At 47.0% G+C, this 19081-nt stretch overlaps 1 protein-coding gene and 9 non-coding genes across 10 annotated transcripts; 2 read left to right on the top strand and 8 right to left on the bottom strand.

Moving 5' to 3' along the window:
- Positions 1-730: 730 nt before the first annotated feature.
- Positions 731-3016, bottom strand: Abt1 (activator of basal transcription 1). The gene is made up of 3 exons (XM_055608044.1): positions 2718-3016; positions 2059-2258; positions 731-1918 (listed from the first exon to the last, which is right to left on the bottom strand). Exons 1-3 carry the CDS (start codon positions 2998-3000, stop codon positions 1556-1558), a joined length of 846 nt encoding a protein of 281 aa, XP_055464019.1. The 5' UTR covers positions 3001-3016; the 3' UTR covers positions 731-1555.
- Positions 3017-3842: 826 nt separating this feature from the next.
- Trnay-gua (transfer RNA tyrosine (anticodon GUA)) lies at positions 3843-3928 on the bottom strand. The gene is given in 2 exon segments: positions 3843-3878; positions 3892-3928. It is a non-coding gene; the product is annotated as a tRNA-Tyr (tRNA).
- An 874-nt stretch (positions 3929-4802) lies between these two features.
- Trnay-gua (transfer RNA tyrosine (anticodon GUA)) lies at positions 4803-4887 on the bottom strand. The gene is given in 2 exon segments: positions 4803-4838; positions 4851-4887. It is a non-coding gene; the product is annotated as a tRNA-Tyr (tRNA).
- A 1257-nt stretch (positions 4888-6144) lies between these two features.
- Positions 6145-6238, bottom strand: Trnay-gua (transfer RNA tyrosine (anticodon GUA)). Its single transcript has 2 exons — positions 6202-6238; positions 6145-6180 (listed from the first exon to the last, which is right to left on the bottom strand). It is a non-coding gene; the product is annotated as a tRNA-Tyr (tRNA).
- A 2053-nt stretch (positions 6239-8291) lies between these two features.
- Positions 8292-8364, top strand: Trnaa-agc (transfer RNA alanine (anticodon AGC)). Its single transcript has one exon. It is a non-coding gene; the product is annotated as a tRNA-Ala (tRNA).
- Positions 8365-8712: 348 nt separating this feature from the next.
- Trnay-gua (transfer RNA tyrosine (anticodon GUA)) lies at positions 8713-8799 on the bottom strand. Its single transcript is given in 2 exon segments — positions 8713-8748; positions 8763-8799. It is a non-coding gene; the product is annotated as a tRNA-Tyr (tRNA).
- Positions 8800-12370: 3571 nt separating this feature from the next.
- On the top strand, positions 12371-12443 carry Trnak-cuu (transfer RNA lysine (anticodon CUU)). Its single transcript has one exon. It is a non-coding gene; the product is annotated as a tRNA-Lys (tRNA).
- A 360-nt stretch (positions 12444-12803) lies between these two features.
- Trnap-agg (transfer RNA proline (anticodon AGG)) lies at positions 12804-12875 on the bottom strand. Its single transcript has one exon. It is a non-coding gene; the product is annotated as a tRNA-Pro (tRNA).
- A 415-nt stretch (positions 12876-13290) lies between these two features.
- On the bottom strand, positions 13291-13364 carry Trnai-aau (transfer RNA isoleucine (anticodon AAU)). The gene has a single exon. It is a non-coding gene; the product is annotated as a tRNA-Ile (tRNA).
- Positions 13365-13791: 427 nt separating this feature from the next.
- Positions 13792-13863, bottom strand: Trnaa-cgc (transfer RNA alanine (anticodon CGC)). Its single transcript has one exon. It is a non-coding gene; the product is annotated as a tRNA-Ala (tRNA).
- Positions 13864-19081: the final 5218 nt, after the last annotated feature.

Raw genomic sequence — 19081 nt, forward strand, 5'->3', positions numbered from 1 at the left:
TTACAAAGAGACCCAGAGGGACAAGAAACTGCCTTGTTAGCTATGTCACTCTTTAGACTGAGAACTTCCTGCCACTCCCTATCACTGTCACAAGTAGATAATTCCTTCCCAATTGGTTGTCAAAGAAAACATCACAGAGAACAGAACGCATTCTTTGTATTTTTATAAAACCTCTCCTCACAGCAACTCAATGAGTGAATATTTACCAAAGTGAAACCTTTAGGAGTCAAAGATAAAAGTTCTCTCTTCATTCCTGATAACACCAGGACATCAACAGTTGCTCTAAAACAGGAGTGCTGCTCCAGAGATGACACAACGCTCCAGCCCCACAGAAGCCGAGCACTCCCCGGAGGAGGGGAAGCTGGCCCGACAGTCTATTTGACTTAATCTTGAGGGAGAAATGCACTTGAGCTTGTGAGGAAGGGAACAGGGGCCAGGAGTTCAGGATGTTGGAAGAGAAGTTTCAGGATATGCCATGTGATAAACCCAGTGTTTGGAGACAGGAAGTGTCCACAAAGGCAGGGGGAATGGATCCATGAAGACATCATACACTGGCTAAGTCTTGTTTCTAATGGTAACAAGTCTAGATCTAATGGTAAATATCTCTCTTACTGCGTATGCTGTTTGTGTACATAAGACATGTACCAAATTGGGTACTGAAACATCTTAAATGATAAGGTTCATGAAAACTTATAAACACCTTCTCAAGATAAAGAATTTATTCTACAAATAAAATGAAGATAAAATTATTTTATTTATTAAATTTAAGAATATTGAAGCTAGGCTTGCCGACCCAGGTCTGTCCTCCCAGATACTTGGGAGGCTGAAATAGGATTTCAAGTTCAGGGCCTATTTGGCCACAGAGTTTGCTCAAGGCTAACTTGAGCAGCTTACAGAATGAGCTCAAGGCTAACCTAAGCACATGAGTGAGGCTCTATTTCAAAATGAAAAATGTATGAAGAACTTTGGGATCATATCTGCTAGAGTAACAGATTCATGGATGGGTCTGTGCTAGAGTAATCTGAGTAGCATGTATGCCTCAGACAGAAGTTGAAACTCACTGGATGGATATTCCCACCTGAGTAACTAAAAACTGTATAAAAATAAGTTATTTTTTATTTTCAAATAGAAACATCAAATTGGCCACTAACCCAATTTCTGTTAATTCTGCCCCCCACCACAGAGAACAAACACCATAGACCACATGGGCTTGCCTTTGCTACTCTAGTGGAAGGCAAGTCCACTGTTCCAGGCAGAAATTGTTAGGAGCTCACTGAGAAAGAGGCAGTCAACCAAAAGTCACACAAAATGCAACAGGAACCTATAGTAGCCATCATCCTGGACAGCACAAGTAAGGTTCACAGCCCAGCACTTACAGGTTTTGATCAAAGTGGGTAAAAGAGGCCAACAAAAAAAGGCCTTCTACCCGACTCTGTTTTGGAATAGAGAGAAAACATCTGCCTAGATAGTCAGTTACACTCTTCAGGAGGCAGGGCAGAGGACAGCAGGGCTGGTAGGTACAAGCGACCTTTTCTTCCACCAGGAGTCTGACTGGCTACGGTTCTTTCTTGCTCTCTGCAGGTGGAGCAGCTCCAAAGATCCTGGCAAGGAGTCCTCTATTGGATCGGGCCTGGTCCTGCACTGTAGCCAGCCAGGCTCGTTCCCGGCCTCCCGGCCTTCCTGCTTTCCGGGCCCTCAGCTCCTGCTCAGTGGGTCGTTGAGCAAATGTCCAGGAGCTATTCGGGCGAGTAGTGTCCCCTTCAGATGCAAGGAATCGTTGTCCCCGTTCTACACTTCGAAGATAGAAGTCAGTCTCTCGCTTTGCTTGGGCGACCTCTGCTCTCAGGCGCTGCCTGCGTACCTGGCGCTCAAAGGCAAGGTGTTCACTGAGGTGGGACCAAGTAAAACGATGCAAATACTGTGGACAGAAACACAAAAAGTCAAGACAGGGAAGACCAGGGCAGGACGGGAAACTGGGAGCTGCTTATAGCTAGCATGAAGGACAGGGTGCCTAGGCTAGGGCTGGAGGAAGTGTGGCAGGGAAACCTAGAACCTCACCTTGAGGTTCCACAGGTCATAGCGGAAAGGACTGCGCCTTCGGGCACCCATGGGCGTGTTATGTAGGCTGGCTGCCACTCGCTTGGCAATGCGCTTGTCACGGAACTCTACCCAGCCTTCGGTATAGTCCTTGCTGTATTTCGCTGCCTTCTTTCCTCCTGCGGCCGCTGCTGCTTTCTTTTTGCGTCTCACAAAATGGTCTGTGGGCCAAACACAATGAACATCCAGGTCAAGCACCCACTGAGATACACCTGCCTAGCCTGGGTGTCACTGAGGCAAAAAGACGACCTGTAAGGTGAAGCCTCTCCTTTCAACTCGGTCCTCTCTTCAAATGATAACTCCCTGAACACTAAGAACTGCACTAGTCCCCATATCAACATGTGTGTGCCAAGAGAGGTGGACGAGGCTGAAGGAAGCTAATTATACACTGTTCCACCAATTATTTGAAAATCGGGGTTACCTTTCGGACCTTATTATTGCGCTCTCCCTCTCCATTTTCCTTCCCCCGGCCCCAGAAGCCTAAGAGATGTGAGGGCTACAGATTTAGCAGCCAATAAGGAGCCTCCCAAAAGCCAGCACCTCACGCCTCATTAGTGTACAGCCAAAACATCAGGACGTGCCCCTCTGCCTGCACCATGTCCTTTCCACGAAAGACTTACCCTCGGCCTGGAAGAAAACGCGTCCCACCTCACCGTAGGCGCTGAGCAGGTTGCGTACATGCAGGGGCCGGAATCGCGGCGGGACGTGACCCAAGTACACAATACCCGGAACGATTTTCTTCTTCTTGCCGCCGTTGCAGGTCGCTTCCTCAGGCTCCTCGGGCTCCTCCGGCTCCTCCTGCTCTTCCTGCTCCTCCGCCGCCTCTGCATTCGGCTGTGCCTCTTCCTGCGGTTCTCCCTCCATCGCCGCCTTTCGCTTCTTCACCATCTCTGCGGCTTTCATGATGGCGGACGCGGAGAGCACGACAGCCGTAAACCTGTCGCCATCCGGTGACGCACATCCTGCGAGCCGATGTGCGGTCGGGGCCAGGATAAAGGTAGCCTATGACGTAATTCCCAGGGCAGCGGACCGGATGTTCAGATCTGAAGGCCGGGCTTGGGGGCGGGGCTTGGGGCGGGGCTTGGGGCGGGCGGGGGCGGGGCGGAACCAGCACGTTTGCGTAAGAGGCGGAGCCGCAGGATGGGTCCAGGGAGAACGCCTCCGCGGGGTGCAGTCTTGGCCTGGCCCAAGCTCTCGCGGAGTGTTTTTAAATTAAAAAAATTTTTTAAGTGTATAAGTGTTTCTGCCCGCGCGCACTGGCGCCTCTCGCGAGATTTTTGCGAACCAGGGTCGGGAGAGCGCTCAGTTCTGCTCTCCGACCGCGCGTCTGCCGCCAGGGGGCGCGGTCGGCCCAGCCGCTGGTGGTCCAAGCCGGAGCCTGTTTTGGAGCTTGAAATCACCTCTGCTCCTCGTTTGAAAACTGTGTGGGGAGAACAGACTCCTTCCCCGGCAAGAGTGACACTCGAGAGCGCCGCACATAGCTCAAAACTGGGGAAGAGGCACAGGGGCCCCATTTGGTGGCTAATGGCAACCCCTGTTGCTGTTTCTCTTTGCGTACGTTTGAAGGTATTGTTAATGAATTAAGGCACACTCGATGCCAAGCACTCGGGGCCTGTTAAACACAAGTGTTTGTCTACACTTGTGCATTTCAAGCGACGTTGATTCACTGCAATTCTCCAACTTTTCCTTAAAAATCCAAGGGTTCCGTTTGTGCAAGCCTGGTCGGGACTGTTTCAAAACATGGTTCCTTCGAGCCGGATTCGAACCAGCGACCTAAGGATTACCGCGCTCACTCTACAGTCCTCCGCTCTACCAACTGAGCTATCGAAGGAAGACACGAGGGGGTTTCTGTAACGTTTGTGGAAGAGCAGCAGGTAGGTTGTACTGACTCGTCTGTGAAGTGGACTGTAAGGGAATGTTTTTGAGGTGCTAAGTGATCACAGGAGTTTAAACACCCGTCGGAGACACGTGCTTTTAATGTGTAAGTGTTTCACATAGATTTTTCAAAAATAATGCCCCTAGGAATGTTCATGCACAAATGGGACCATCCGCCCCTCTGTTGACCTTCCCTGCTGTGAAGAAGTCTTCTTAGCACCTCTCTTCTACTAAAAGAGAATGAAAATGACAGTGGAACCAAAGACAGACACTGCCATCCCGAACCAGAGCTGCTGTCTGTCTGTCTCATTAGAGACGTTCGTGGTTCTCCTTTCTGAACAAAGGAAAACCAGAGGGTAGACACGAACACATGGGCTACAAAACTTGAGAGGCCTTTGACACGTAAGAAAGGAGTGGTGCACACTAATTTGCACAAGGGTAGTGGGGCACATAAATGAAACGTTACATAGACACTTCAGACGGTAATTTTACCCATTTCGTTTTTAAGTACGCTGTAATGCTTGACTAACAACACTCATAATGAAACTGAACAGTTTCCTGGTCATAAGACAGAAAAATAATTACTGTTGGGGAAAACCAGAAGCCATCCAGGAATTTTTACAGAACGTATGAAATAGGAAAGGTTTGGATATTACAAATTATGACATATAAAAACCTTGCTGGCATGTTTACAATGGATCATCTCCTTAACATTAGAGGCTTACCTGTAGTTTATACACATAAAGATCGTTGTTAATAAGTACTGTTGCTTTTATTGTATCTTTATACTATCTCTTGATAGTTGGGTCTAAATGTCATCAAAACACACCTCCTTCGAGCCGGATTCGAACCAGCGACCTAAGGATATCAGCAATTACCTACAGTCCTCCGCTCTACCAACTGAGCTATCGAAGGGGCCTGTCAAACCCTTTATGATTTATGAATAGATGGGCATTTTGCTCTATTTTCTGATTCATTTTTTTAAATCAGGCATCCATCAGGAAAGCATTTGATATACTAGAATCCTGCCTTCGTCGCACTTGTCCTGCTGTGCTGTGCTGTCCTGTTCTTTAGGGCCTCTTCCCTCTATTAAAAGTGGGAGAAAATGCCGACATCAGTTGTGCCACCCTGAAGCAAAGCTATCGCGCAGTTCACCAGAGACACACGCAGTTCTCTTCTCTGAAGAACAGGAGAAGTCCAGGGTGAATGCAAATGCATGAGACACAAAACTTGACGGGTTTTTGATCGGTGTTTTAGTTTGAAATCGATCGCCAGGTTGAAATACTGTGACCGAGAGCGACTTGGGGAGGACAGGGTTTCCTTAACTTACACGTCTCCATCACAGTCTGTGGTGAGGGAAGCCTGGGCTGACGCTCAAGCAAGGCAGACGCCTGGAGGTGGGAACTGAAGCCGCCACCATGGACGGGTGCTGCTTACTGGCCTGCTCAGTGTGGTTTGCTCAGCCTGGTTTCTTATGCAACCGATGGCCACTTGCCCAGGGAGACTTAGAGTTTATTAATTGTGAAAGGCTAGGAGCTGTGACTACAGAGAAAGAAGGTAGGGAGCGGAAGGCTGTAAGGGGCTGGGAGAGCCTAGGTGCACCAGAAAGCCTCTGAGAAGAAAAAACCAGAACACATACATCAAGAGCAAAAACACAGCCTGCAGATATTTACGAGGTCTGCCTAGATTCTCCTACGTCACCCATCACAGTCATTTCAGAGGCTCCTTCCTCTTCAGTCATCTCCGATAACGGGGAGGAAGGAGGGGAATAGAGACTCTTTTATAAGCTCACACCCATCTTTTCTCAATCCTACTATCCCAGCTGAAAGGACGACACATTTTTAGGCATCTGTAGAATCGTCAGAATGGGGTGGAGTGTGTTGGGGACACATTGTGTAAAACTGAGTGAACTAATAGCTTCACTATTAAAGTACTCATAAAATTCTTGCTAAATGACAGGGGACCCCACTGGCTGTCGAAAATATCTAATTCCTGGTTAAAAACACAAGTATTGAGAGCAGGGGGACCCTTGCCATTCTACAATTCCAGTTGGCACAGGAGGGAGAATCTAGAGTTATCAGAAGCAGCAGGTGGTGTGGCCTGGGCTTCTAGGTTCAATCTAAATGACAGCTCTGTCATTTACATCTTAAATACATGCCGTCAAAACGTCTGTCCTTCGAGCCGGATTCGAACCAGCGACCTAAGGATTCCTCATTGGGGGTAGTCCCACTACAGTCCTCCGCTCTACCAACTGAGCTATCAAAGGATACAATGGCACTCAATTAATAATACTATAAGGTTTCTATTTTGCTCTGTTGCTAAAATTTTTAAGGTAATCTCAGATATTATTAGACTTAGTCTATATAATAATGCTGATAGTTCCATGGGTATATAACAGCACAAACAAAAATCCTGTACTGTTTTCTGTCCTAGACCCTCTTCTAGATATTCTGTAGCCTGCCTAGCCCTTCTGATTACTTCTTTTCTCTTACATTTGTCTAGCTTTTCTAGGTAAATGAGATGGGCACATTAAGTATGAGACAACTGAGGAAGCCAGTTGTAGGTTGTAGACAGCAATGGCCAGTGTATTTTGGTGCTCCAGTGTTCTTCCTGAAAGTGGAGGTGGTACCATTTAACAAATGCCAGAACTTCAGTCTGAGTTTTAAGATGTTCTTCATCTTCAGCCACATCTGGAATCTGAGAGTTTGGGAAGTTACTGGAACCCCAAACTTTGTTTCTGATGAAGCCCTCATACTGGGAGTATAGTCATGCCAGAAGATAGATCTGTGCCCTGGGAGCAAGATAATATTTCGAACCTGTTCCACAGCTACGCTTATCATAGTCATTTGATAAGTAAGAAAATAAATAGAGACCAGACTGGGAAGATTCTGTCCAGCAAGGAGAAAGAATCTAGACTGTGGTGAGTACCAGTTCAAGTCTGACTGTGAGAGGAATAATAGTTTCTGTACACAATTGCAGCATCTGAGATTTTAAATCTCTTATGTGGAAGGAGCATCTTTCCACAGAAAGAAATTCTCTTTTTGTCGATCCTGACTATAATGAATAAGCAAGAGAGAAAGTCAAGTGTTAAAGTGGCCTAAAGACCCTGGAAAGGCCTAGTATGGGTGCCTTGCACAGTTCAAAGACATAGGATCAGGTTTTGGGATGTGTGTGTATGTTTCTTTTCCTATGTGTTTACTCATTTATTTATTCATGTTTCCAGGATCTTGTTTTCAAGCTCTGACTGGCTGGTATTCATGAAGGCAGGCAGGCCCCCAACTAGCACCCCAAGCTGCTGAGATACGCCACCCCACAACCGGGTCCAGAATCACCGACTTAAATGTTTTTGGGTTTTTTTTTTGTTTTTGTTTTTTGTTTTGTTTTGTTTTGTTTTTACCTTTTTTCTCCCTTACAGTTTTGACTGTCTTGCTCCGATTTTATTGGTGACTTCGAGGTCATCTTCAACAACGCAGTGAATTTCTGCCTCAAAATCACCAGCTTCTGCGTATTATTTTGGAAAAGTGATTTTGAAACTCCTCGAAACAGTGCCTACAGAAACCAAACGGAAGAGAAATTAACTCCCCTCCACTCTTGGCCGTGTGGCCTCCAGCATTGATCTAAAAAAAGAAAAAAAAAAAGCCAAAGGTCTGACCTGGAGGCCGAGCGTGTGAAGGTTGATGGGCACCAAGGGGTAAGAGAAAGCGGAGCCTCGCGGCCTAGGAAACTAGATTGTTTCTCTCGGCCTAATGTTAAATTTCCATCTGGCGTCGTTCCTGTACACAGCGTCCAGAGTTAAATCCTTCCCGATCCCAGCCCCACCCGTGATGCCTGCGCCCTGGCCCACCCGTACTCCTGTGACCCCGCAGAACTGACAGTGCTGTCTGTCTCCACCCCGGGGCTGTTCCGAGACCACCAGGCCACGCTCTCGCACTTGTAGCTTCGTTTAGCTCTGTAACCCAAACTGGCGTCAAAGAGCAGGCAATTCTCCTGCCTCAGAACTCCTTCATTCCTTCCCCTGCGGTTCTAGGATTACAGAGCCCCACACCCAGCCTAGGAAAATCTTTTCTTATGTGTTGTGTTTCACCTTCCCCATTTCAGCTTTTAACATCTTGTCCAGATTTCATTGGACTTAAAAAAAAACAACAAAAAACAAAACAACAAAACCATTAAACCTATCCAGATACGTATACACTAAAAAAAAAACAAAAACAAACAAACAACAACAACAACAAAACCCCAAACACTTGATTTGGACAGAAACTGCTGAGTTACATCGAGGTGTCAGAAGGGATCCAGGAAGCCGCCGTAGGCCGGCAGATGGGGAATTAGCTCAAATGGTAGAGCGCTCGCTTAGCATGCGAGAGGTAGCGGGATCGATGCCCGCATTCTCCAGTTTTCCTTCCGAGCGGTTCGGTCATTTCTTTTCCCAGGATACGTTGACACCGTCACGCCCAAGGCCCCTCTTGGATGTTGATCTCTCGTGGACGCTCCTCCACAGGCCTCTGGAGCCCTGTTTGGAGAGCAGGAGGAGCGTCCTTTAAGGGACTCGGCGAGTCCGCCTGCGAGTGCTGAAGGTCACGGCGGAGAACAGCTTTTAGAACTCTCACGTTCGCCTCGCGGCACGTGGAGAACGACGTCTGGCGGATTCAGTGCTGAAGACGCTGCTCGGTTCTCTCGGGAGCGCGCCGGGAAAGCTGCTAGAGACGAAAAAAAATAAATAAGAAAAAGAAAAGGACAGACTCCTTCGAGCCGGATTCGAACCAGCGACCTAAGGATGCCCGGGAGACCAACTACAGTCCTCCGCTCTACCAACTGAGCTATCGAAGGGCCCGCGTCTGCGTGCTGTCCCAGTAGGGATGCCATTGCTACGTGAGGTTGGCGCTTGCACAAGCAGCCGCAGCCTCTCCTCTCCTTAGCCTTTACTCGTTCGCTCTTTTATTTTATGAGATTCAGCGCCTCTTAAAACGGAAGCTTGAAGACCATTAAGGGCTTTGTGAGGACCGACTCCTGTGGTGATGAAGGCAGACAGCTGCCTTTGCCCCGTTTGTCAGCAGAAGCTGAAACGTGTTAGCCGGTGGTTGCCGCCAAACTCCACGGTTGTTCCGGATGTAGTGGCGCAGGCCGTCAATCCCAGCACCCGGGGGTCCAGGGCGGAGAGATCTCCGGGAATTCAAGCCCCTGCTGGGTCCACTTAATGAGGTCAGGGTCAGCCAAAGTGAGAGTCTGTCAACAAACAAAAACACCAATCTACGAAAGGATGGGATAAAAGTGAATAAAATGAAGACTCCACAAGAGGAGGAGGAGCGTACCAACACATCCTCTTAACGAATATTGGTTTTTGTCAGTTAACAATTAATTAAAATTAATTCTTAATTTAAAAAAAAAACTATCAAGATGAAGTTAGTATATAGTCTTAAATTACCAGCTAGGCCCAAGCAGGATTCAAATGCAAATTGATTTCACAGTATTGGGAGTCCTTCTAGCTTCCTTGAGATCCTGAGGAGCTCGGAATGGCTCTTACTCTTCCTTGTTGGTGACACATCTGACATTAGAACCCTGTCTTACTCTTCTCCAGATTGTAGTCAAGCTTGTGTGTTGTTATGCGATGGAGCCACACACATAGGGAAAGAACCCTCCACCTTGAACTAGACCACTGAAGCAGTGTCCACTCCCCTGAGGGGCAACGAAAGAGTTCTCTGCTGTTGTTCAATGCTTTGTTGTTTTGTTTGTTTGTTTCCCTGAACAAGAATAAATAGCAGGCTATTAATCACTTAGCTGAGCACTAACCTATTCAAGTCTTCATGAAGCATCAGAGTAAATTAAATATAGCATTCTATCCCTTCTCCAACTGCAGCTGGTTGAACACGTTATCTTATTTTAGCTTTATTCGGATGTATGTAATATTACCCATTTTGTCTAAATACACTTTCAGAGGCTCAAATTCATGATTGTTGTTTTATCTAAAATGAGCACTTGCCAAAACAGCAAATAAATTCTTGGAAGGATACAACTTCTTCCTCTTCTTCTCTGGCCCTCACAGTATTCACCAAAGCATAAATCGAAGGGCAGCGTCACTGTTAACACTTGAAGAAAAAGGCAGGCCCGTAAGCAACAGCTCTGTTCTTAAGGAGACTCCTGTGTGGCAGCTTGAGTGGAAATATATCCAACGATCAGGTAGTCTGTGTTTTCTGCACCTCAATCCAGATGTCTTTCCAAGAGGTCACACTCAGCCCAAGTATGACTTGCGTGGAGACGCTCTTGAACTGTGACCGGGGAGATGGCTGAAGACCTTCTTTCCATGCTGTTCCTTTCCGTGGTCCCCTCTGCTCCCTGCTTAGGTAACTCTGGAGCAGAGGATTTCCTGTTCCTTTCACCTAAGGCCCAGCCTCCTGCCCTGCAAACTGCGCTAGGTCCCTGTACCTCTGTATCTTTTTCATTTTTTACCTGTGTCTCTCAAATTGCTAAGGCTTTCTTCTAAAGCATACATTCGCCTGCATGGATGAATCAAACACTGTCCCTGATCAGGCTCCTAGCGATTGTCTCATCCTGAGTTCTTCATCCAGAACCGTGCCAAGTTCAGAAGTGTTCCTATTCCTATGTTCCTGAGGGCGGCCCTTCAAAGGATTGCCTTGTGTTCGTTTGTTTGTTTGTTTTTGTTTTGTTTTGTTGCCATGACAATCTCTCACCAAAAAAGTGTGTGAACTGCCTGCACACGAAAAGCTCACAGAAAAACAAATTGTTTCAAGTCAATCACATTTACTAGATATATTATATGTATAAAACATGGCGTGCACTAGGCCATTAAGCCAACATCCAGGTGCCTCCCACTCACCGGGCTAAGCTACAGAATGACAAAACATCACAGGTGGTTTGGGTTGGGCGGTTGTCTTCCTGTTGGGAACTGAACTGTGTCTACATGAAATTCATAGTCTTGTTTCTCAGTGTGGCTGAATTTGGAGAAAGGAACCAATTAACATTAAATCAGGCTGAAAAGACTTCAAGCCAGATCTAATAGAATCATGTCCTCAAAAAATCCTCCAGAGCGCTCGTGCCCCACCCCGACACAGCCAGAGCTTTGAGCATGGACTCCCTTGTTGCCTTCTAGGTGAAAATCTTTTTGTTTAAATCACCTGTAATCACCCACTTAGAATCAATTTGAAATACACAATGGCTTTGAGCACTGTAGGTTAAATCCACTGTTTGTGTTTGATTGCCAGTTTCACTGTGTATATTCAAGCAACATTCCCAAATTTAGGGAGTCCAGACTGTTAGTTTACAACACGTGCTTGTGTTTGCCAGACCTGAGGAGGAGCTAGCTGCCTTTCCGAATAGTTAGCATGTGGGTTGTTTTTGTTCTGTGGAAAAGCTAGAATATGGGGTGACATGACATATGAAATGGAGAGACAATGACATCGGCGTTCTTAGATAAAGGAAAAGGAAGGCGTGGATGGGAGGGAGGGTGACTGTGCCGTCAGAGGCGGGTGACCGTGAATGCCATCTCCATGGCCTCAAGGCAGAATTAATGAGGCGCTGAGCCCTAATCAGGTTTCTGTAATGATGTAATTGTTATCTTTTAAGTCCCTTTGGTTTGGTTGCATGCCAGTCAACTTTGGGTATGGATTTGGTCTTTCCAATGTTGAACACAGTTGAAAAATGCATCAGGCCACACAGTTGTAATTCTCGATATAAATTTATGAAGTTGACATCCTCATCTTAATGAGAACTAAAACCTGCCAGGCAATCCTGCCAACGCAGCCTTCCTGACAGACACTGTGACCAAAGTCTACTCTGCCGCCACCCCGCTGTGAGTCAGCACCCGTCCACAGAAGCCTCCCCGGGGAGAGTACCTGCATCATTGTCCCCTTCGCAATTTTCTTTTCCTTAACACAAAGAATAAGGAAGTTGGTAGAATTGACAGGTGATGGGAACGGCAGCAGAAAGTATCCCCGGGTCACAGGAAAGGAGGGCCACGGATGATTGACAAGTGACGGGAACACCAAGGTCTGGAGCCAAGGAAAAGCCATTGCTGAACTAGGAACATTTTCAGGTTTATCAAGAAGAGACAGAGGGAGAGGAATAGAGAAGAGGAGGGGAGGAGGGGAGGGTAGAGGAGGGAAGAGGGAAGAGAAAGGGAAAAGGAGAAGGGATATCAAAGTAGGAAGACACATGACACAGGGAGAAAGGGAAGGGAAAAGAAGGAAAATCTAAGCTAAGCGGACTACAGGGTGATCATTTCCTGAAAAGTATTTATTCCTAGAGTTTTATTTTCTCTCGCCTAGAAAATTAATACAGACGACGAAATAGAATGTAACGTCATACTTCATGACTACCTTACGCGGGGTTTGGGGGTGTGAGCAGCACGTCTCCTATAGTTATATGGAAATGCAGCAAAACGTGTGCCCGGCTAGCTCAGTCGGTAGAGCATGAGACTCTTAATCTCAGGGTCGTGGGTTCGAGCCCCACGTTGGGCGCAGGTGTCTTTTTTTTTGGGGGGGAAATTCAGCTTGTTGATGTACCGTCACAATGTAATTCGTTGTTGCCAGGCAAAACCCGTTTTTAGAACCGTTGGCTTCTAAAAACATCAGTTCTAACTACCGAATCCCGGCGAGCGCGCAGCTATCACGCAGCGGTCCAGCTTCTGCGGATCTTAGCGCCCTCGGCTTCGGATGGCGCAGACTGAAGGGAGAAACGAGAGTTCAGAGAAATGGTTTTAGTTAGAGGACGGTTTACGTTACAGACCGGGGCAGGGTGCGCAGAGAGAGAGAACACCGACTTGCAAAAGAAGCATTTAACATCGTCTACTACTGTTGAGGTTTAAAGGCTCAAAACTCGGGCTCGTCCGGGATTTGAACCCGGGACCTCTCGCACCCTAAGCGAGAATCATACCCCTAGACCAACGAGCCACGCACGCTCGGCCTGTTTTAATTATTAAGCAAATTCTGCTGGTGCCGTGCGGCAGACGCCCAGCGAGTGTGGTTTGACGTCATTCCTTCTCAGGATTACGTAGTCGCTCTCTGAGCGGCTCCACCCCGAGCCCCGGGCGTCGGGAGGCGGGCTCGGGCCCTCGCCGGGGTGTGCAGGCAGCAGTTCGCCAAGGGTCGGAGCGACCCCAAAGAACTCCGACCCGCGCCGTCCTGCGCGTCTCGTGCGGCTGCTGGAGCTACGCGACTAGGGACATCGAGTCTCTTGCAACTCGGCGAAGGGGGTGGGGGTGGGGTCGCTGCAAAACTCGGGCCGCCGAGAACGGCGACCTTGGGCGACACGGTTGCGTGCAATTACCACAGAGAAGAAAAAAAAAAAAAGAAAAAGCTTGCGATCTGGCCCGTACGGGGATCGAACCCGCGACCTTGGCGTTATTAGCACCACGCTCTAACCAACTGAGCTAACCGGCCGGCGACGGCAGCGGCCGGGAAGAATAACGCTAACAACACGATGCACATCCTCTTCCGGCTTCCCTTGGAGAACGTGTTGCACGTCCAGGCCGCCGAGTTAGTCCTCCCCGACCCGGGCGCCTCCCTCCTCCTCAGCTCTGCATGAACCGACGAGGGACAGTCTTTCCGCGTTTCCTGACCGCCTTTGTTTCCCGCACGCCACAGCCACCCGCTCTCGACGACGGGCTGCTTCCCGTAATGCCGCGCGCATAAGGTGTGCTTTTCTAGGTTCTCGGACCCATTCGTTGCAACGCTAGGTCCCTCGCTGATAATAATAACATACGGCTCTCTTACAAAGAATACTACACAAAGATGAATGTAGCGCAGGACATCATATAGAATGACCTGACGTTTTAAAATGTAAAAGTCTTTTTCCTCAGGAAAAGAGTGGAGATGCCGGGGATCGAACCCGGGGCCTCATACATGCGAAGCATGCGCTCTACCACTGAGCTACATCCCCAGCTGCTGGCCTGAGCGCTTTGAGACGCCACTCAATGTCTGAAAAAGATTTTTTTTCTTTTAGCTTTCTGAAACACTATCTTAGAGTGTTTGTGGGTTCGCTTTTTATCCTGAAATGGTCAAGGAGACAGTTGTCGCCAGCTTTTCAAGTAGAAGAGACCTTCTGGCCGCTGGATACTGCTCACCTTTACTACTTGTCCAAAACAAACACCAAGAGATCCGACGAGGAAAAGGAGGCGGCCTTTGAAAACCCTTCCTTAAAACCTTTTCTTTGCATTTTTTTCAAAAGCAACTAAAGCCAAGCAACGTTAGACAAACAGTCGCTTCCACCCCTTGGTTCACATTCAAAGCGTGTAGCAGAAAACAATTCACTTGCCCCCTTACAAGCTCCAGCGATAAATCCACTTACTTTTGAAAGCGGCTTTGCTTGGGCCTAAAGGATATCAATGTTGATATTGGTCTGAAAAGCCTACAAACAGAAGGTGGGCATTGTTAGGTCCGAACGACACAGCATACGATAAATATACACACACACGAACACACATATGTATGAGGGGTTCATATATGATTAAAACGTAAAAAAACTCCCCAAGGCAAACAGTTTAAAAACTAGTGGAAATGGATTAAACTAATAGACATATTACCACTTTTTACCATCCTCTTGACTTCTTACCATGTATGTTTATTGGCTTGGTTGTTTTCAAACACAGAAAACTCAACTACTGCCAACAATTCATTGTTGGGAGAAAGTTCTCTGTGGGTTTCAGATCCTCATGATAAATTGACTTCCCTTGTTTCAGATTTTTCTCAAGAATGATCAAAGCAATCAGCCTTGGGAAATTACGTGTCCAGAGCAATGGGCAGGCATACTTACTGCTTACTCCATAAGAAATGGAATTCCCAACTTTGTAGTCTCTTCTCCAAACACAACTCACTGCGTGTGCAGTGTCTCAGAACTTTTCTTTAATGAACTGGAACCCCGGGAACCAAAGTACAAATGCTGTTCCTCCACCTGTCACTCTTAACTAATTGTTTCTTGTTCTTTCTTTTTGCCATATGGAACCTGAGGGTGGAACTTAGGTCACCAGACTTTGCTGCTCATATTTACCCACTGAGTCATCTTGATGGCCCTGTTTTGCGGTTTTTGAAACAGGGTCTCATGTAGCCCAGGCTGGCCCCTAACTCACAGTATGAAAGACAATGGTCTGGATCAGGATCTTGCTAAACTCCTTCCTGAGTGCTGCTATTCCAGGCCTGTGGCTTCTATCCCAGGCCCCCCTCACAATCCATCAGAAGAGGGCATGGATTCCCTGGAACTAGAGTTCTGAGTCACCATGTGGTGCTGGGAAGCGAATCCAAGTCCTCTGGAAGAGCACCCAGGGCTCTTGAACTGTATTTAATTGTTTTGTTTTCATCTGAAGTGGGTAGTTCTTCCACATACTCCTAGACCGCTGTAACTTACTGGCCGGAATAAAGCAATCTATTTTACTGGTAGGAAATCTCCTCTTCTGGTGCCTCCTTCTGAATTCAACCATTCAAGGGCCAACACAAAAACTTCTGTGAGATCCAAATATCATCATATTCCCCAAAAGCTTCAAAGCAAACCAGATAACATCTGAAATTCCACGTGAGGGAAACGAAGTTTTTGTGGACCTGCCTTTGCCTAAGACCACGGATTTCCTGCTTCATTTAAGAAACTAGTTACGAACTTCTAGTTAGTGAAGTAATGGATTGGATCATTGTACCCCTGACCTCGAACTTACTATGGGCTTGAAACCCTTCTGGTTTGGCCATCCGGTCCCGGGAACGCAGGCATATTCCACCCTGTGTGTATAAGACAAGCTCTTTCACAGAGCTGCCCCTCCAGGCCCACTACACACTGCTCCCTCTAACTGCAGCTTAACTGTTCCAAAGGTAGCATAATATAAAGCCTGCAAACTTCCTTCTGATGTGAGGTTGTTCTAGAAACCACACAGTACAGTTGTGGATTTCTTCATTCTTCCTTGTGTAAAAGCCTGTCCTCAATGGGATAGCTTTTCCCCCGAACTATGAACCCTCGACTCCTCTCTCTAGTGAGAGAAAAGCCCTCGGGCCTGCCATATAGCTTTGGCACAAAATCAAAGATCTAAATCTTCTATGAATGCATCAAGAATTACTCTCTTGAAAAGTATGTCCTCCTCTGGGAAGCTTCCCCCAAGCCTGTCTCCTCACATCTTCCAGACCCACCTCCCCGCTTTGAAAGAGAATATTTGCTCTGGGCTATTTCGGGGGCCATGTCTAAGTGTGTACAGGAATCCGCTGAGCTCTAGTCCATCTTTGTGTGCCGGTGGAGCTGCCCGACACAGCTCCTATCTATCGCCACCTGTTGAGTCCTAACGGTTGAGGAGTGCACAGCATTACAGAGATACTCGACTATTTCTCTCGCCATCCGGCCTGTATTTAGCATTTCCTAAAGAAAGACAGAGTAGCTTGAAGCATACTGCGGTTCTGTCTCATCTTACAGTCTATCAAATTTTCATGTGATAAATTTCTCATAGTCACCAGAACAGGGAGAAAAAAAAAAAAGCACGCCTGAGTAGGTGGAAGAAAAGCTGTGATGAGCCTCCTGAAGATTTACACACAGCCCCACAGTTGAGTAGTAACACAACTGAGGAACTGACATTTTCTTCAGTGGGACAAAGATGCAGGTATTCCCGGAAACAACCTGTAACCAACCCTGATAAAACTCTCTCTCTCTCTCGCTCTCTCACTCTCTCTCTCTCTCTCTCTCTCTCTCTCTCTCACACACACACACACACACAAACTAAAGATGGGGAGTAGCTAGCTGGGAAAAAGAGAATTATCATGAGTGGGAGGGAGATAAGAGAGGGGTAAAAGGAGAGCTACGTACAGGTTTAAAATGTCATTGTGAAACATTATAATACATAACTAGTATAAGCTAATAAAACACTTTTCACTATACACAAAGCTTTTACTGACAATTTTTATTACAGAAAATAAGAATGCACATTACACGATTTCTTGTATGTAAGACACTGGCCAGCTAACATGATTACCGGACACAATCTGCTTTGTTTTGTTTTTCAAGAGAAAAATCATGGAGAACTTTCATCCTGAGTACTGAGTTTAAAGGTGTGGACCACCACAGCTCTAGAAACCTCATTCTTAATGTCTCCGAATCAATTAAGAAACTTGCAAGATACTATCGGCAAACTGCCAAGATGAGTGTTCGCAGTATTCTGCAAATTCAACAATTGTACTTTCCAGCGTAAAGGGATGATGAGAAAGAGACAGGTAAGGTAGTCATGTAAGTCAGGGCTTCCATGTGCCCCGAAGGATGCAGCTAATGTATGTACTGCTTGCCACGGTGTGTGGTGTGTGGCTTCACCTGTGCATGCAGGAATGTACACAGGTAATAGTCTGCTTGGCAGTTTGGAGGGTCACCTTCAGGGTTCTACAGCACAGGTAACAGTGGTTGGTGATTAACCGACTATTTCAAAGAAACTGGTAGGAAAGATTTTAGACGTTTAACATAAGGGACAGGCATGTGACGTAATCAATACCGATCGTGTTACGAGGCGTTGTATGCGCGTGTTGAAATCTTGGCCTGTACTGTGTAAGTAATGCACAGTGATGTGTCAGTTAGAGGTGAAACGCCCAAACAAGAAATATTTCTGACGCGGGAATTTTAAACTAGCCTGCTCAGGATTTTGATTGTCTCGAAAGCGCCTCCTGTCTGTAAATTCAGAAATAACAGCAGAGTTTATTTCTACTGTGAGCTTTTGCGAGTCTGACGTGAATCACGCTGAGTGTCCCCCGTTTTGGCCCTGAACCTGAGGCATTGGTCCTGGAAAAGGGGAGCCTTCTCCCTGCTGCTGCCTCCCCTCCCCTCGCGGCCGCTTAGGGGGACCCCCCCCCCTCAAGACCTACCGTTCATTCGTACAAAGATCCTAGTATAATTTGTTTTGTTATGCGGTTTAATTACTGACTGTTCAAAATAACTTTTTGAGTATTGTCTATCTTTGCTCTGCAGTATCACTCTTGGAAGACTTTCAGCCACCTCTCGACTGACCAAGAGCTGCCTGTTTCCCTGTCACTGTACCTATGGCTTCCCATAAAGCATTGATTCTATCTGTCAAGCCTCAACCCGTCTTCTCCTGAGTAATCAGTGCTAGGGAGACATTCTGAGATAAAGAATTTACGTGATGAGCAGTGCACACCCGTCGAGCCAGACACGGATCTCTGAAATGAGGGCGGCGATGAATCACTTTTGGCCACAAGAGGGCATCGGCGCCACGTTCTCGAGCATCAGCAGCATTCTCCTCGTACGAGGTTATGGAGGACTAACCGGAGGCTGATGTGCAATAAGAAAAACACTAGGTCTCGTGGTGCAACTGATACAATTAGTCAAATAACATTTTTCCTAACATTCATCCCCCCCCACCCCCCGGGTACAGATTAGCAAAAGGCGAAACAACACAGGTCGGCGTCCACCGGGAGCATCAGGAGCCACGTCCTCAGGGTTCGCCTTTGATGGGTATCCAGCACAGGCAGAGGTAGGAAGTGTTGATGGCTGAGGTGGGCACGGAGCACAGGGCAGAGGTGAAAGCCTGGGCTCTGAGTCCACGGTGGGAGTCCTGACACAATCAACCGGTCCCGCACCCACAAAAACGGATCAGCACCCCGTGAAAACACGCGAGCAGAGCCTCTCCCGGAAGCTAGTAAAACATTTGGTCCTCTCCATTGCTGTGTTAGTAAATCTTTCCATTTTACTGCAGGTTTAGGAGTAAATTCTATTGTAAAATTAAAAAAAAAAAAAAAGACATATTTTTGTCCTGTAACATTTAAATGATTAATAACATAAAGAGCGTGATTTAAAATACGGCGGGGAGGGTGTTTATGTTCCCCCTTCTGTAGTTTATGTATCTGTGCTTAAAGACTTGATGGGCCCACGCCACAAAAGCCCGTGCCTGTGGATAACAGGGAACGCCAGCAAGAGTGTGAAATACTGAAAGTTAAACAACAATTTTTAAAAGCTTTTGAGTTATAAACAGGAGCAGTGTCTGTTGTAAAACAGGAAAACAAATGCTGTGAAAAGTTCGGGGGAAGGAGGACAGAGATTAAGAGTTAAATTGGGGCCGGTTGCGGGGGAGCACACTGGTAGGATTTGTTGGAGGAGGAGGAGGAGGAGGAGGAGGAGGAGGAGGAGGAGGAGGAGG

This window comes from Psammomys obesus, unplaced genomic scaffold (assembly GCF_907164565.1).
Source record: "Psammomys obesus unplaced genomic scaffold, mPsaObe1.curated_primary_1811, whole genome shotgun sequence".
In the NCBI taxonomy this organism is placed as follows: Eukaryota; Metazoa; Chordata; class Mammalia; order Rodentia; family Muridae; genus Psammomys; species Psammomys obesus.

What these genes read in the sequence shown, in the direction of transcription:
- Abt1 (XM_055608044.1), bottom strand. Translation starts at nt 3,000, where the DNA reads ATGAAAGCCGCAGAGATGGTGAAGAAGCGAAAGGCGGCGATGGAGGGA. An exon ending in CGTTTTCTTCCAGGCCGAGG is followed by an intron (nt 2,259 to 2,717) that starts GTAAGTCTTTCG and finishes TTTGGCCCACAG; the next exon opens with ACCATTTTGTGAGACGCAAA. An exon ending in ATGACCTGTGGAACCTCAAG is followed by an intron (nt 1,919 to 2,058) that starts GTGAGGTTCTAG and finishes TTCTGTCCACAG; the next exon opens with TATTTGCATCGTTTTACTTG.